General features: G+C 41.0%; 2 protein-coding genes across 2 annotated transcripts; one reads left to right on the top strand and one right to left on the bottom strand.

Annotated features, from left to right (window-relative positions):
* Positions 1–536: 536 nt before the first annotated feature.
* Positions 537–2,903, top strand: LOC129761835 (translation initiation factor eIF-2B subunit epsilon). The gene is made up of 2 exons (XM_055759625.1): positions 537–713; positions 800–2,903. The coding sequence occupies exons 1-2, from the start codon at positions 618–620 to the stop codon at positions 2,699–2,701; spliced, it is 1,998 nt and encodes a 665-aa protein (XP_055615600.1). The 5' UTR covers positions 537–617; the 3' UTR covers positions 2,702–2,903.
* Positions 2,904–10,753: 7,850 nt separating this feature from the next.
* Positions 10,754–12,950, bottom strand: LOC129761837 (protein lin-9 homolog). Its single transcript, XM_055759626.1, has 2 exons — positions 12,123–12,950; positions 10,754–12,068 (listed from the first exon to the last, which is right to left on the bottom strand). Exons 1-2 carry the CDS (start codon positions 12,797–12,799, stop codon positions 10,898–10,900), a joined length of 1,848 nt encoding a protein of 615 aa, XP_055615601.1. The 5' UTR covers positions 12,800–12,950; the 3' UTR covers positions 10,754–10,897.
* Between the last annotated feature and the right edge of the window lie 1,078 nt (positions 12,951–14,028).

The following is a 14,028-nucleotide window of genomic DNA, read 5'->3' as shown; positions in this document are numbered from 1 at the left end:
CCCCCCATATACTCCGGTTAGACGTAGTCCCACGTCAAAAACATGGAATTGAAAATTTTGTACACATATGTAAGTGTTTTTCGGAAAACAACACTTATATTAAGTCATTTTTCAAATGTTGTGAATGGGACAATGTAAAATAATGACTTTCTAACCTTTTCAACGTAGAAAGAATACTTGAACGTTGAAGCGCGATTCACATATAACATCCACGTCACGTTCACGTTCCGGCACGTCACGTTGCGTCAATTATTCTTCCATGTAATTCCTATTGAAGCATTCACATACACCAGCAACGGCAAGTCGAAGTTGCCGTTGCCGGTGTATGTGAATGTTTGCATAAGAACTGCTTGGAAGAATAATTGACGCAACGTGACGGGACGGAACGTGAACGTGACGTGGATGTTGTATGTGAATCGCACTTAATTCGTCATATGATGAAAAAATATTTTAAAAAAAGTTCCAATGAAATGACGCCCTTTTTCAAAGGAGTATAAAATGTGTTGCACGTCCCTATTTCTTTCTCAACTTTTGTATTTGTTATGACAGTTCTGCAACGTGGGATCATTTTCACGATAGAAAATCGTCGATTTTTGCATTAGTTCGAGCCACTGGAAATGAATCAGTTGAAGAAAGAGGAAATTATTCAGGCGATTGTCATCGCCGATAATTTCAACGATTGCCTTGTGCCATTTACCGACCGTAATCCATTGGTAAAATCTTCGCTGCTTCCCACAGGCAGTATTCGCTTGTACTTTAATTGCATCAGCTATTGCTTTGTTTTTATTCTGTATTCCAGTCTCTGCTTCCAGTGGCCAATGTACCTTTGCTTGATTATGCACTCGAAACGCTCAATCGCTCCGGTGTGGAGGAAGTGTTCTTATTCTGTGGGAATCATTTGAACGTCGTCAAAGAGTATGTGAAGGCCCAGAAAGATGCCCATTGCAGTTGGTCAATCGGTATGACTGTCTCAATTGTGGGCTCCGAAGGATGTCGATGTTTGGGAGACGCCCTGCGGGATGTTGACGCCAAAGGTCTTGTAAGGGGAGACTTTATCCTCACCGGTGTGGACACAGTAACCAACGCCAATTTTGCTGCAATTTTGGAAGAGCACAAACGTGTCCAGAAGTCGGACAAGGGAGCTGTTATGACGGTGGTATTCAAGGAAGGTGCTGCTCATCAGAGAACCGAGAATGAAGTGATGATCGCCATGGATAGAACCACGAACCGGTTGTTGTTCCATCAACGACTGAAATCGCAGTCAAAGGAACGCAACTTTACGATTCCATTGGAAACCTTTCTACTAAATAAGCATGTATCTTTGAAGCACGGACTGATTGATCCTCAGATTGCAATTTGCAGTAATGCTGCACTTCCGCTGTTCTCTGACAATTTTGATTTTCTGACCCGAGACGATTTTGTGCGAGGGTTGCTTATCAATGAGGAAATTCTTGCGAGCACGATCTACGTTTCAATGCTGCCAAGGCAAGAGTACGCCATGAAAGTCAGCAATTGGCAGAGCTTTCAAATAACGAGTAAGGATGTCGCCAATCGATACGTTTATCCGTTAGTTCTCGACATGGGAGTTTGCGGAAATTCACAGATGTATTCGTTCTGCAGGAACAACATTTATAGACACAAAGATATCCGACTGGCAAGAGAAAGCTTTCTCGATTCAGACGTGGTCATAGGAAAGCTCAGTGAAATCGACGCAAACACATTCGTTTCTCATTCTGTGCTGGGAAAGGGTGTGAAGATTGGAAAAAACTGTCGGATCACAAATAGTTTTCTCATGGATGGTGTAGAGATCGGAGACAATTGTCAGTTGGATCTTTGTGTTCTAAGTGAACGTGTGAAAGTTGGTCTGGGAAGTAAATTGACGAATGGATGCATTTTAGGGCAGGATGTGATTTTGCCTAAGGGAACTGAGATTTCGAAGCTAACGCTGCAATCGATGAAACCGGACGATGATTGGTCGGAAGGTATCGAATGTATCAGCGAGTTTGCCTACACTGTTCCAGATTCCACAGAAAACCCGGATAATACGTTACTGGAGTCGGATGACGAGGGTGATACGAACGCATTTAATCACGCAATGCGACTCAGCAAACTTGAGAGAACACACGCTCCATCGGTGTATAGCAGTTCCTCCGAAGATGGCGATTCTCGAGCCATTTCCCCAATCCAAGAGGATGCACACATATTTTTCTCAGAAGTTCTTGAATCACTCAAACGAGGATACACGGAAAAATCCAATGCAGAATATCTCATTCTTGAAATAAATTCGTCACGTTACGCCTATAACATGGCTCTGGCGGAAGTAAATTTTTACGTAGTAAAGGCACTTTTGCAACTGCTTACAATGCAAGAAAACGCCGTAAACAACACGATTGCTACCCTGAACCAGCTGTTATCTTATTTTGGACCGGTGTTTAAAAATTACATCCGCGGTCGCGATGCCATGATGGATTGTTTGAAAGCTCTACAGGAAACTTGTTCCCAGGAGGAATTGATTCAGGCTAAAATGGCGCAACTTATTCATTGTTTGTACGAGAAAGACTACCTCACAGAGGATGTAATATTGGAATGGCATGCTGAACTCGACGAGACCGAAGAAGGTACACTGAAGAAGAGTCTTACGAAGTTGGTCGATTGGCTCATGCAGTCCAGCGAGGAAGATGATGATGATGACAGCGAATAGATTTACACAATGAAGCATCATTGATTATTTGGGGGTGTGCTGACGATCGATTAGCACGCAGATACAGAATAGAATGATCAGAAATGCTCGACCGGCAGACCAAGTGAATAGTGTTTACAAGCAACTGTAAGTGAGAGTGCAGTAGTCTACTACATCCCCCTTTCTTTCTGAAATAAATGAATAATTCTAGTATGTATAGTTATTATTATATCGAGTAATCATTTCAATTATAGACGAAAAATTACGTCTTTCAGAAACATATTGGGGGTACTAATTGAAAAACGAAAATCGATCGTATCGTGAAAAATGTCCAATTTCAAATGCTTATTTAACAGTTATTTCATGATGGATCGATGAGATTTTTGCATTAATCAATTTCGGCACCCCGTAACAATTTTTTAATTGAATGAAGCTAACTATTGAACAATTGGAAAATCTTAACCGTTATCCAAACAAAGGCGCCAGCATTGCAAATACATGAAAGTAGTCCACCGAAATGTGTTCCCTAAGAGAGATTTCAAAGCCCAGATGTCTGGGGGAAATCGCCATAGCTTGCGTTGGAATCGAAAATAGAAATGGGTTGAAAAACACTCAGAAAGTAAAAAGACGGGTGGGTAATGTCGGGGACATAACCGGAGTGACGTAGGACTATACAAAGGGGACAGCTTTTGTTAAATATATATTTTTTATATATTGTTTTATTTTCTTCTCCTACGCGAATACCTACCTATCTACCTGAAAAATGGATTAGTTTACTGTTTACTCTTTATGAACATGTTGATTTTTATTTTATTTTATTTCACCATCTTCGACAACGTCGTACAGACTGAAACCTTAAGATCTAAATTATTCTAAGTTTCTTATTCTAGTACTAAACACATTCTTGGACAGAGTAAAATCAAACACATCACTAACATTGTTAAAAGAACGTAAACACAAATCGAAACTATTGTTGAAACCATAATTCGTTCTATGGAATGGTATAAGAAATAACGATGAATTACGAAAACGACGGGGAGGAATATTCCACGGAACTTGACGTAACAGTTCGGGACAGTCCACATTGCCGGTTATTAAATTATAAATAAATATTCTTTGTAGTTTGGTACGCCTGGCTGATAGTGTTTCCAAGTCAATCAGTTTGCAACGATCAGCATAACTCGGAAGATTTATCGGATCATTCCAAGGGAGCTGTCGCAAAGCAAACCGCATGAAACTTCTCTGGATTCGCTCCAACGCAACGATTTGTGTAACGAGGAATGGGGACCAAACCGGTGCAGCATATTCCATGATGCTCCGAACTAGCGCGCAGTAACTTTTTGAGGCAATACACGTCAGAAAATCCAGAAGCATGGCGACGAATGAAACCGAGCACAGTGTATGCTTTAGCGGTTGTGATTACTATGTGCTCATTGAACTTCAGTTTAGAGTCGATCATTACTCCTAGATCACAGATCGAGTTTGCGCGTTCTATGGGCTCCAGCCCCATGCGGTATTGGTGGCGAATGACATTATTGCAGCGACTGTAGGATATGGCTTTACACTTTTTACTATTCACACGCATACCTTTATCATTGCACCAGATTAGCAAACAATTAATATCATCTTGAAGTTTGATGCAGTCAATGGATGATGCAATCTCACTGTAAATTTTGAGATCATCGGCGAACAAAAGCTTGGATGTGGAAAGTAGCTCACATAGGTCGTTAACATAAATAATAAACAGAAGCGGGCCGAGAACACTTCCTTGTGGCACACCAGATGGAATGGTGAATATTCTAGAGCGCACGGAATTAACAATAACGAAAGCTTTACGATCCGATAAGTACGAATATATCCATTTGGTAATCCATGAGGGAAAACCAATGTGATTCATTTTTTGAATGATGAGATTGTGCGGTACTGTATCAAATGCTTTCGCGAAGTCAACATAAACTGAATCCATTTGTCGCTTTGATTCAAAAGAACGTGATATTGCTGACACATAGCACATAAGGTTTGTTGTTGTTGAACGCCGTTGATGGTTCTGAAAAGAACCTTTGGTGTTGTGTTTTTGTTATCACTCGATATCCCCATCTTGTTCGGTTAAAGCTTCCTGTTTAGCTAATGCGTTTGCCACAGCTTTCACAGTTGGAAAATTTCTTCCCATCCAGCTTGTGACATGTTGTTCAGTAAATTACATTTAATGCGACGTGCCGGAGAAACACTCAGTGTCGTATTGGAGGCGATTTTAACCTGTAATTGAACATTTCCGATGACAGTGGTACAGTGTCGACTTTCAATGTGGGGTCATAATTTGGACCCCGAACTCTATGTTTACAAAAATGTCGCATTACAGGATAGTCCCCAACCATCAATAAGCTCAGAACAACTGCCAAATTCACATACTCATCATATCCTGGCAAACAAATTATGAAAACATCAATTTGTGTTTTATTATTATTTTGGATATTATTTTAGACAGCATTGAACTGTATTTCGTAAACTCTTTCTGAAAGGTTTAATGGCCCCGAAAAGCGCCATGTTTTATGGAATGGTTCCAATTTAGAAAACTTAGTACTCGTGGTTTTGAAAAAAAAACATTTCGAACGCCCTCGATGCCGCCTTTTCTGGATTTGCCACCAAAGCAGTTTGTATAAAGAACAAACTTTTTTCTTCTGCTACCTGATGCCGTTTTGCGATTGCGTTTGCCACTCGCCACTCGCTGCAACTGCCTGTTGTCTTGATGTCCACCGAACCGAATGTGTTCTGTTCCGAATGCGGGTTTTCTTATCGTCGCGAGCAGCTTTACCAGCTAACTCGATCACGGCGGCCGAAACCCTTCACTTTTCCTCCTTTGCCATGTCCAGACATGGCTGCTTGGGTTGGTTTTTGATGTGTTGTGATGCGAACCGATGTGGTGTACGGTTTGAATGAGAATGATCGTTACGGCAGCGGAGCGGGGATTTTAAGCTGACTGGCTGGCTCGAGAATTACGCATGTGTGAGACTGCGACCAATGTTCCGTTCATTTTTTTTTCTTTTTCCTTTCCAATCGTGCTTCATTATATGTCGCTGCTGCTCTGGTTGCCCGTTTTGGTCGGTACGATTTGAGGAGCACAGAATGGACCAATCAAAAATGGGCACATAGTGCATTTGGACAATGCTGGATATTTAACAATGAATCAGTTATTTATCTCAAGATAAATGAAATGTTATTCGTTATGATAGATGCGTAGATATATTTCCTATCAATTGATGCAACCATTTTTGCGATCTATTGAGAAATGCTCGAGTTATAAGCGTTCCAAATGCATTTATCCTACTTGTTCAGTGCCTGGATTTCCATTTCACCCCCTATATCTTCCGGTTAGACGTAGTCCTACGTCAAAATTATAAAAGAAAATTACCTTTTCCATTTCGAATATGTTTTCTCTATAATAAAGTAAGATTTCTGGCATTTCCATTTCGGCACCTTTTATCTTAATACGCACCATCCAACGACTAATTACCATCCTTCTGTCATCATCGCTCGGTTGTAAATACTGGTGTAGTGAACAAACAATACCCAACAACAAAAAAACGGCCCTTTTCAGGGCCACCAAATCTTTATCAACGATGCAATTCTTCGAACATATCAAAAATCAGCATGCAACAGATAGCCTAACGGAATTCTTCGTTAACTATGCGGTCGTGTCTATGACACAACCCTCCTGCGACTTTTTTAACTATCCACATAACAATCACTATGTTTAACAATTCCAGTCTATTGGCTGAATCGCGTGGCTTAAAAACACGTTCTGAGCATCGTTGAGCACAGGTGGCTTCTTGTGGTACCGGCTACAATGCTTGTTCGCTCTTTTCAGAGGAATCTGAAACCTTCTTCAAATGGGATACGTTACTACCCTAGTTTCTACCCGTTATCGTTCATTTGACCTTTACTTTTGAATTTTGTCGCTGCTCCACACAAGAAGTTTGTGGACCGCATCTTTGTTAGAATTAAATTACTAGTGTTATACTTATGACAGACATACAGATGTACTTGCGCTGTACTTCGAAAAATGTATGTCTGTCACCATGTACAGCGCTAGAACCATGCAAGCAACTCGGTACAATCGCTGTATCTGTACCGACCTGTTTCACCGTTGTACATGACTACAGTTGTACTGTGCGCAGCGCCACAAACGGTTAGTGGTGGGTAGCATGAACAAACTGAATCAAAACACTTGGTAAATATTATTTTCATTAGCTTTCTCTTGAGTTAATAACTCAGATTGGAAACTTGATTGTTGTGTTTGATAGTTCAGACGTTAAATAATAAACTTTTTCATTGAAACATGAGGTGAAAATTGGTCGAATTTCTGATTGTCAATTTGACATGCGGTGCAATGTACAACCATGCTACGATGGTACCTGTACAACGCTGTACACGTACAACGCAAGTACAGCTGTATGTCTGTCCCTGGTATTACAGAGTGTCCTTAGTGTGCGTGTGAGCTGCTTTCTGAATAGATCTGATCGCCTTCTCGATATCTTCGTCATAGTAGTCATCTACGGGTTCGTTGCTCAAGAAGGATAAGGACTCGTACGCCATCATACGTCTGATGTAAATATCCGACTCCACGTTCCACGATTCATCGTTAACATGTGATTTCAAGCGTGAAAACCCTTTTCGGTAGACTACAGTGAATCGAAAAGTCTGCAACCTAAATGTTCATCGTTCGATACGCGCAATAGGGCGAGATTCAGCTGTGAATAAAACCATCAACGGACGAGGGTCTGTTTCCAGAACAAAAGAAATTCCCAATAAGTAGACTTCTAAAAGTTGATCTACCCAAACGATGGCTAGAGCTTCAAGCTCTAACGGAAGATAACGTTTTTCCGTATCAGACAGGCTACGAGAAGCTTAACTTATTACTCGTGACACATCTCTCCTGTGCTGCTCCGAGTCCCGCTCCTGATGCGTCAGTCATTAGCACTGTACGATCTTTAGTGTCGTAATGGTGAACAGAGTCGATTCGTCGATTAGTGTATTTGAGCAATTCGATAAGCCTTTGTACATGAAAATTAATTAAAATTCAACTTGTAGATGTACTCTAGTTCCCCTATATCCTCTACGTTATCACAGAACAGTCACACGGAATACCATCCGGCTCAGGTGATTTCTTGGAGGCGCTGAATTTAGTTGCGGACCATATGTCTTGCTGTTGTGATCGCATTCATACATGCATCATTCGTCGCATCGTTTTCGGGAATGGGCACTGGGCACACTGGAAGTCGTCGTGTTGTTCTGTTTCTTCAATTCCTTCCGAATACAGATTGAAAAAATATTGAAGCACGCGGTTTTTAATATTTGCCGAATCTTGGATTATCCGTTTCTTCTCCTGTCTCCTGTCTCCGACACCGAAAGAGGTTTTCCTGCTACAATCTGCTCGTCGATGCGCACAAAAGCTTGTGCGAAGCGACGCTGCAGAGCGAGCATTTCGGCTTAAAGATAGTTGCAAGTATTCCCGGGTTCTGATTGTAGCTATCGTATGCCCGTCGTAGCTGCTGATACAATGTTTATTGCGCATTATGAAATTCCTCGTAAACTTGTTTCGATTACCATCGAAAAAAGCTTGTTATTTTTGGCTTGCCGCAATTTAGCCACTATTCCATCCAGCTACGGTCATTACGTTTTGGTGTGTCCAAAACTGCCACCGTGCCACCTGGAGCTCTGCTACGTTTTCGTCGGTTACACTTATGACAGACATACAAATGTACTGGCGTTGTACTTCGAAAATTGTATGTCTGTCACCATGTACAGCGCTAGAACCATGCAAGCATCTCGGTACAATTGCTGTATCTGTACCGACCTGTTTCACCGTTGTACATGGCTACAGTTGTACTGTGCGCCATTGCTGTATCTGTACCGACCTGTTTCACCGTTGTACATGGCTACAGTTGTACTGTGCGCAACGCCATAGGCGGTTAGTGGCGGGTAGCATGAACAAACTGACTCTTGGGACCTCTCCTTGAGTGATCAACATTTGCTATGACGTCGTAACCAGGAAACATGAGTTGCTCGTTTTCTAGTTCTTGAATGAACACGATGTCCAGATTTTGTTAGTGTTCGTGATTGTATTCATGTTTATAGTCGCAATGTTATAACTGGTGAAGATGTTTGCTATTTTTAGGGATCATTATCCGGCGAGTCGTCGTTTTCGTCACAGCGCATTCTTTTGCTACTACGTGTAGAACATCGACTACAACTTGATGAGTCAGTCTCGTTACCGGTTGTTCTCCTTTGTAGAAATGATCTTCTCTGAACTTTGGTCCATGACTCGTTTTCTTCTTGCTGTTAAACCGAAGTTATCGGGCTCGCTACGATGAGATAGATCAGCAGGGGAGGCATTATTTTGCTTGTAGATGTTTCTGTAGTTTCTGGTAATGATTTTTCGGTTCCCGCTGAGGGTACCATGGTCTTCGCAGCTTGTAATCGCGCGATTACAGGTTTTGTACGCGGGGGCTTCGAGTAGTTTTTCGTAACATCTGCATACGAGAAATTGTTTGTGGCCAGTTTTTGAACCAGCAGCTTTTTGTTTTTCACACATTGTGGATGAATTCGCCGGAATTGTCGGCAAGTTTGCTGTTGGCCGTAATTGGCGACCTGACGGTCAAATCTACACCTAGGCGGCGTTGCGGTGAAGTGATGATGGTTTTGAATATTGCAATGTGATTTTATGGGTGGTTTGTATTGCTTTCTATAAATTACAATATCATAATCATAAACGATTTTTGATTGCGGTGAGTTTGGAAGAAATTAAATTCTGCGCAATTTCATATATAACATGTTATTTTCTTACCTCTTTCTTTTGTGAAAACTGTATAAATATTGACAATGGTTGAATCAAAAAAGGAAATTCGAGAGCACAATCAAAAACAAGTTGAAAGTGCATGGTTCCTGCATGTGAGAACTACCTTGGAAAGCCCGGAAGTAAAATATATGTGATTTAATTTTGAGTTTTAGGTTACATACATTATCATCATTTTCTTAGTACAAAAACAAAATTCAGATGTCTCGCCGATCGTTTTCGTTTTGCGTTAGATCGCCAATGCGGCAGCAGTGTCGTTCCGCCATCAATCGTGACGTAGGATGCTATGTTTTTCTTTATTGTCATTTTCTTTATTGTCTGTATTATGCGGACACCGGTCGGTAGCCTAGGAAAGAAATGTTTCTCGTCCCAAAGCTGCTCTCGAATTGGCAGAAGCTCCCCGTATGCATTGAGGAATTTTTCGATTTTTAGATTCGTTACATCTTCGGAGAGATTGAAAATCTTTACTTCCACTGCTCCATCCTCCATCATTATTCGTAGCGCGAACGATTTTCCGTCCCTACTATCGCGTGCGTATTGTCATTGTCTTCGATCCATCATTTTCGCGTAAAATTCAAACTCTAGCAATTTTTACAGTCTTTACAGGAATCTCTACCGAGTCATTGTAGACATGCACTTCCTGACAGAACACAACACCTCTTCTATTAGCCAATTCTAGACGTTTCTGGTCAATAACAAGCTTCAAACGGTTCAGTTGTTGACAGTAGAGATCTGAATTTAGTGTTAGTGCACTAAAACCAAAAATAAATTGCACGCATTTTTCTGTTACAATATCGACACAATGAACACCATTCACAATTTCAGCGGTCTGACTTGCATTTTCCCCATATTAAAGAAAAAGTGTAAAATATACACCTAGTAACCCACAACTGAATGGATAATCAAAAAAAGCAAATATTTTTTAGCATGAAATGTCACCTTTACAACGAGCATAAACTTGAAATTGTATGATCGATATTATGCAAGATATCGATCACTACAGCCAACTGTCGACAAAATAATGGATTACTTTTCCCTCAACCTAATATAACCCACCCAGCCACGTTCGGATTGATTAGCTTCAGGTCATGCAAAAGGTCATGATGTACCTCACGGAAATTGTGATTTTAGAATGGTGTGAAAGAGCCTTCTGAAGTATATTAACTTATACAATCCCGCTAGGCAACAAGTAAATTTACACAATAAAGCTTCATGGACTATTAACTGTTACGTTTTTCAATTCAATGTATCTTTTATATAGAGAAAACTATTCAATAATTCGGAATACAAAATTCAGGAAAAATTCTCGATCAATCTCGCCAATCGATTTTAGAAATCTAGGTAAATGCACTCTCCCATTCGTGTTAGATCTGATTCGAAGCATTCCTGCTTTGATCATTCAGTTCATCTCCACTATTTTGTTTGTTTGCCGCTGTGAATCCCGCCATAATATGCCTCATATGTTGATGAACTCCTCGCTGGAACGATGCTATATTGTCAAAATCTAATCGCCCTTTCGTTTCTTCCATACATCCTTTGAGTACCTCCAAACAATGCTCGGTCTGATCGTTTGTCCCCAGATTAGACGCTACGTACATGATTGTGGTAAGATCTTTAATCAGCTTAACAATGCTGTCATTCATCAGCTGTCCATTGTTATTTTTGTCAAAGGTTTCTTCGGCCTGCTCACGGCACTGCTCTCTCAGATAACTGGGAGCTATCATCGCAATCACGCACTGGTCCTGGGTTAAGTTTTTACAACTCGTCAGCAATTGATTGAGCTGCTCGTGAATATCTCGGTTAAGTTTCTCTATCGCTACAACTAACGACGCATAACGCTTTTGAAATTCTTCTGGGAATGGATCGCCATAGGATTTGTAAATTTCCGCCTCCGAATTCATGTTTTGCAGGCGTAATAACTTCATCTGTTTAGCGGAAAGCGTCTTTTTGGTTCGAACAATCAATTCCAGCAGCTTAACCGAAAACCCACCGATATTGTCTTTCGGGAAAAGCATCTTGCTGTCCGACATTCCAGGTATCTTGGGGTAGCTGTCTCCTCCGAGCAACGGATCGCCTTTGATTCCGGTTATTGGATTTTTCAATGCAGGCGAGGCCACGTAGAACGATGCATTCTGATACTTCGGCCGAAAATCTTTTGTTATTGACTTGAGGGTAATTTTCTCCGGGCTATCGCTGGCAAAAACCTCAAAATCGGGAATAGTGTGTGATCCCAAACCGGGCCGATCAAAGCTGATCCGATATGAGCTCAGTATGACATCGATCGCCTCAACCGTCCCAGTGAACAGTCCATCCTGAGGTGCGCGAAGCCTAGCGGTCACCTTTGTGCCGACGGAAAGCGGCTGTGGAATTTCCTTCGGTAAATCACGCACGAAAGAAACATCTCCCGAGCGCTTGGCTTGCAGTAGACGAATTTTATGTCTTTTACGTTCCAACTCTTTCCTCTCCTCTTGAAAGAAAGCAGACGAACATCTTCTCGGTTTACCCATCGTTTTTCGAATTTTGTTCCATTCATTCCTAAAAATCGAAATTTTATTTCAATTGCCCGAAACACGAAGCAATATCACTCACCTTGTCAAAAATCGTGTTTTCAAATCTGGGTACATACTGTTGAGGCACACCTGGAAATCGTTTTCCCCTTCAAACAACGCCCGATCAATATTGCTGTAGAACCATTCGTAACTGACAAATTTGTGCGCCTTAGGCAGCTTCAGTAAATTCCGTAGTCTGAGGCCAATCTTCTGACTTGCTTTTTTATCCAACAACGCGATTGGGTTGATTACCCTCATCGAGCAATCCTCGTCGGGATCTTCCTTTCGCTTTTTCAAACTATCTTTCATTTTAACGTATCGTGAAGTCCTCATCTTCTTTGCTGAACGGGTTGAATTTTTTCCCGGCGTAACCATACCTTTCTGGGGGGAAGCAGGCATACTGTGATTCACTTTTTTCGGACTACCTTTGGTAGGAATTTTGTCGTTGACTAGGAGGTCATCATCGAAGAACAGCTTGTTTTTCTTCCTAATTCGGGCAGGCATCCCGCGAGCATTCAACACCTGTGTCGGTTTTGTTGGTGTAGCTTTAGCAGGGAATTTCATCCCCACCGGGTGTAAGCCAAGGGCTGCAGGTCCGAACGTTGGTAAGGGGGAACCTTCCATTTCTGTTATTTCGTCGATCGGTTCATCCTTGGTTCTGGAATCCGTTTCATCCTGCGAAAAACCTTCTTTGTCTTTCTCCTCGGATGAAGACATTTTCGCAATGAATTTCGAGTAAGTAACTGCTTTTAATCATGCACAACTAATCACTTTATCTGGATGCGAAATATTCAAATGATGCAAATGCAAATATTAGGAAATCGATTCTCAGTTCTTAAATGCTATGCAGCACTCACTCTGGTTCATATGTCATGGCAACTAGGAATGCGTTCATAGATTAAAATAAGGACAGCGTTATCAAAAGTATTTGAAATAACAGGTATGTTACGTCGCCCGTGTGGACATTAGATATGTGCCATCCGCTCATGAGCTGTTCATTGTTTCATCATAGTGAGCGGATCGGATCGGCTTGCAATAAAAAAAACTAGCTCTTCGGCTCACATTGGAGCTGAGTGGAAGGAAAAAAAATTCTCTCGGTAGTTTATTTTAAAGAAGTGTGTTTCCACATACGCGCGCAATGACGTGTCGCGTTGACCTACTAGAAACTGAAGTTTTAAAAGCGAAACATAAAAGCACATGACATGAATTAGCATTACGAATTCGATCACAAGATTCTGGGCTGTTTCGTTTTCTAAGTACGTTCTGAACCCAACGCCACAGTGAAGACACCTTAATTTGTGATTATTTTCTTAGCATGTTAGCAACAATGATTGGCAACATCGGGGTCCTGATCACGAACGTCACTTCACGGTGAAAACTAATAGCGAATTCGTTTTTGTTCAGTTCCAACCCCAGTGCCACACCAACTGCTGTCGAAAAGTTTTATTATTCACTCAGTTTCAACCCACTTTCGCACTAGATTCATCCCGAAAGCTGTTAGTTTCGCACTGAGATGTTTCAAGGGTTCGCACTCGGGGGTATTGAACGGGTTCACCAATGCTATATTAACTATATTGAATTGTTAAGTTCCGAGTATTATTTTGGAAAATCTAAAAAAAAAACTATGAAAATGGAAAACCTACTGCTTTTTTATTATTGGAATCATAATCCAATTCGGGCTCTGATTTCGAGGAGTATATTCGCGTAAACGGCATTAAGCTTCGTGTGCTTTCATTGGGAGGCGAACAGAATGATGGGTATTCAGGTGGAATAAACATTCTTTCAAAATCAAAATTATAAATGAAAATTTATTTCAACGTATCGAATATTTATTTTATGTGATGAAATGAGATTTTTTTCCGAAATTGCAAGAATATATTGAACGAAAACTGTGTCTGATGATTTTATATTATAATACTAATTATTTGTGGAACAAACAGAAATGC

Source organism: Toxorhynchites rutilus, chromosome 1, assembly GCF_029784135.1.
Source record: "Toxorhynchites rutilus septentrionalis strain SRP chromosome 1, ASM2978413v1, whole genome shotgun sequence".
NCBI lineage: Eukaryota > Metazoa > Arthropoda > Insecta > Diptera > Culicidae > Toxorhynchites > Toxorhynchites rutilus.
The sequence above is the reverse complement of the archived record's forward strand: the minus strand, read 5'-3'. Positions and strand labels throughout refer to the sequence as shown.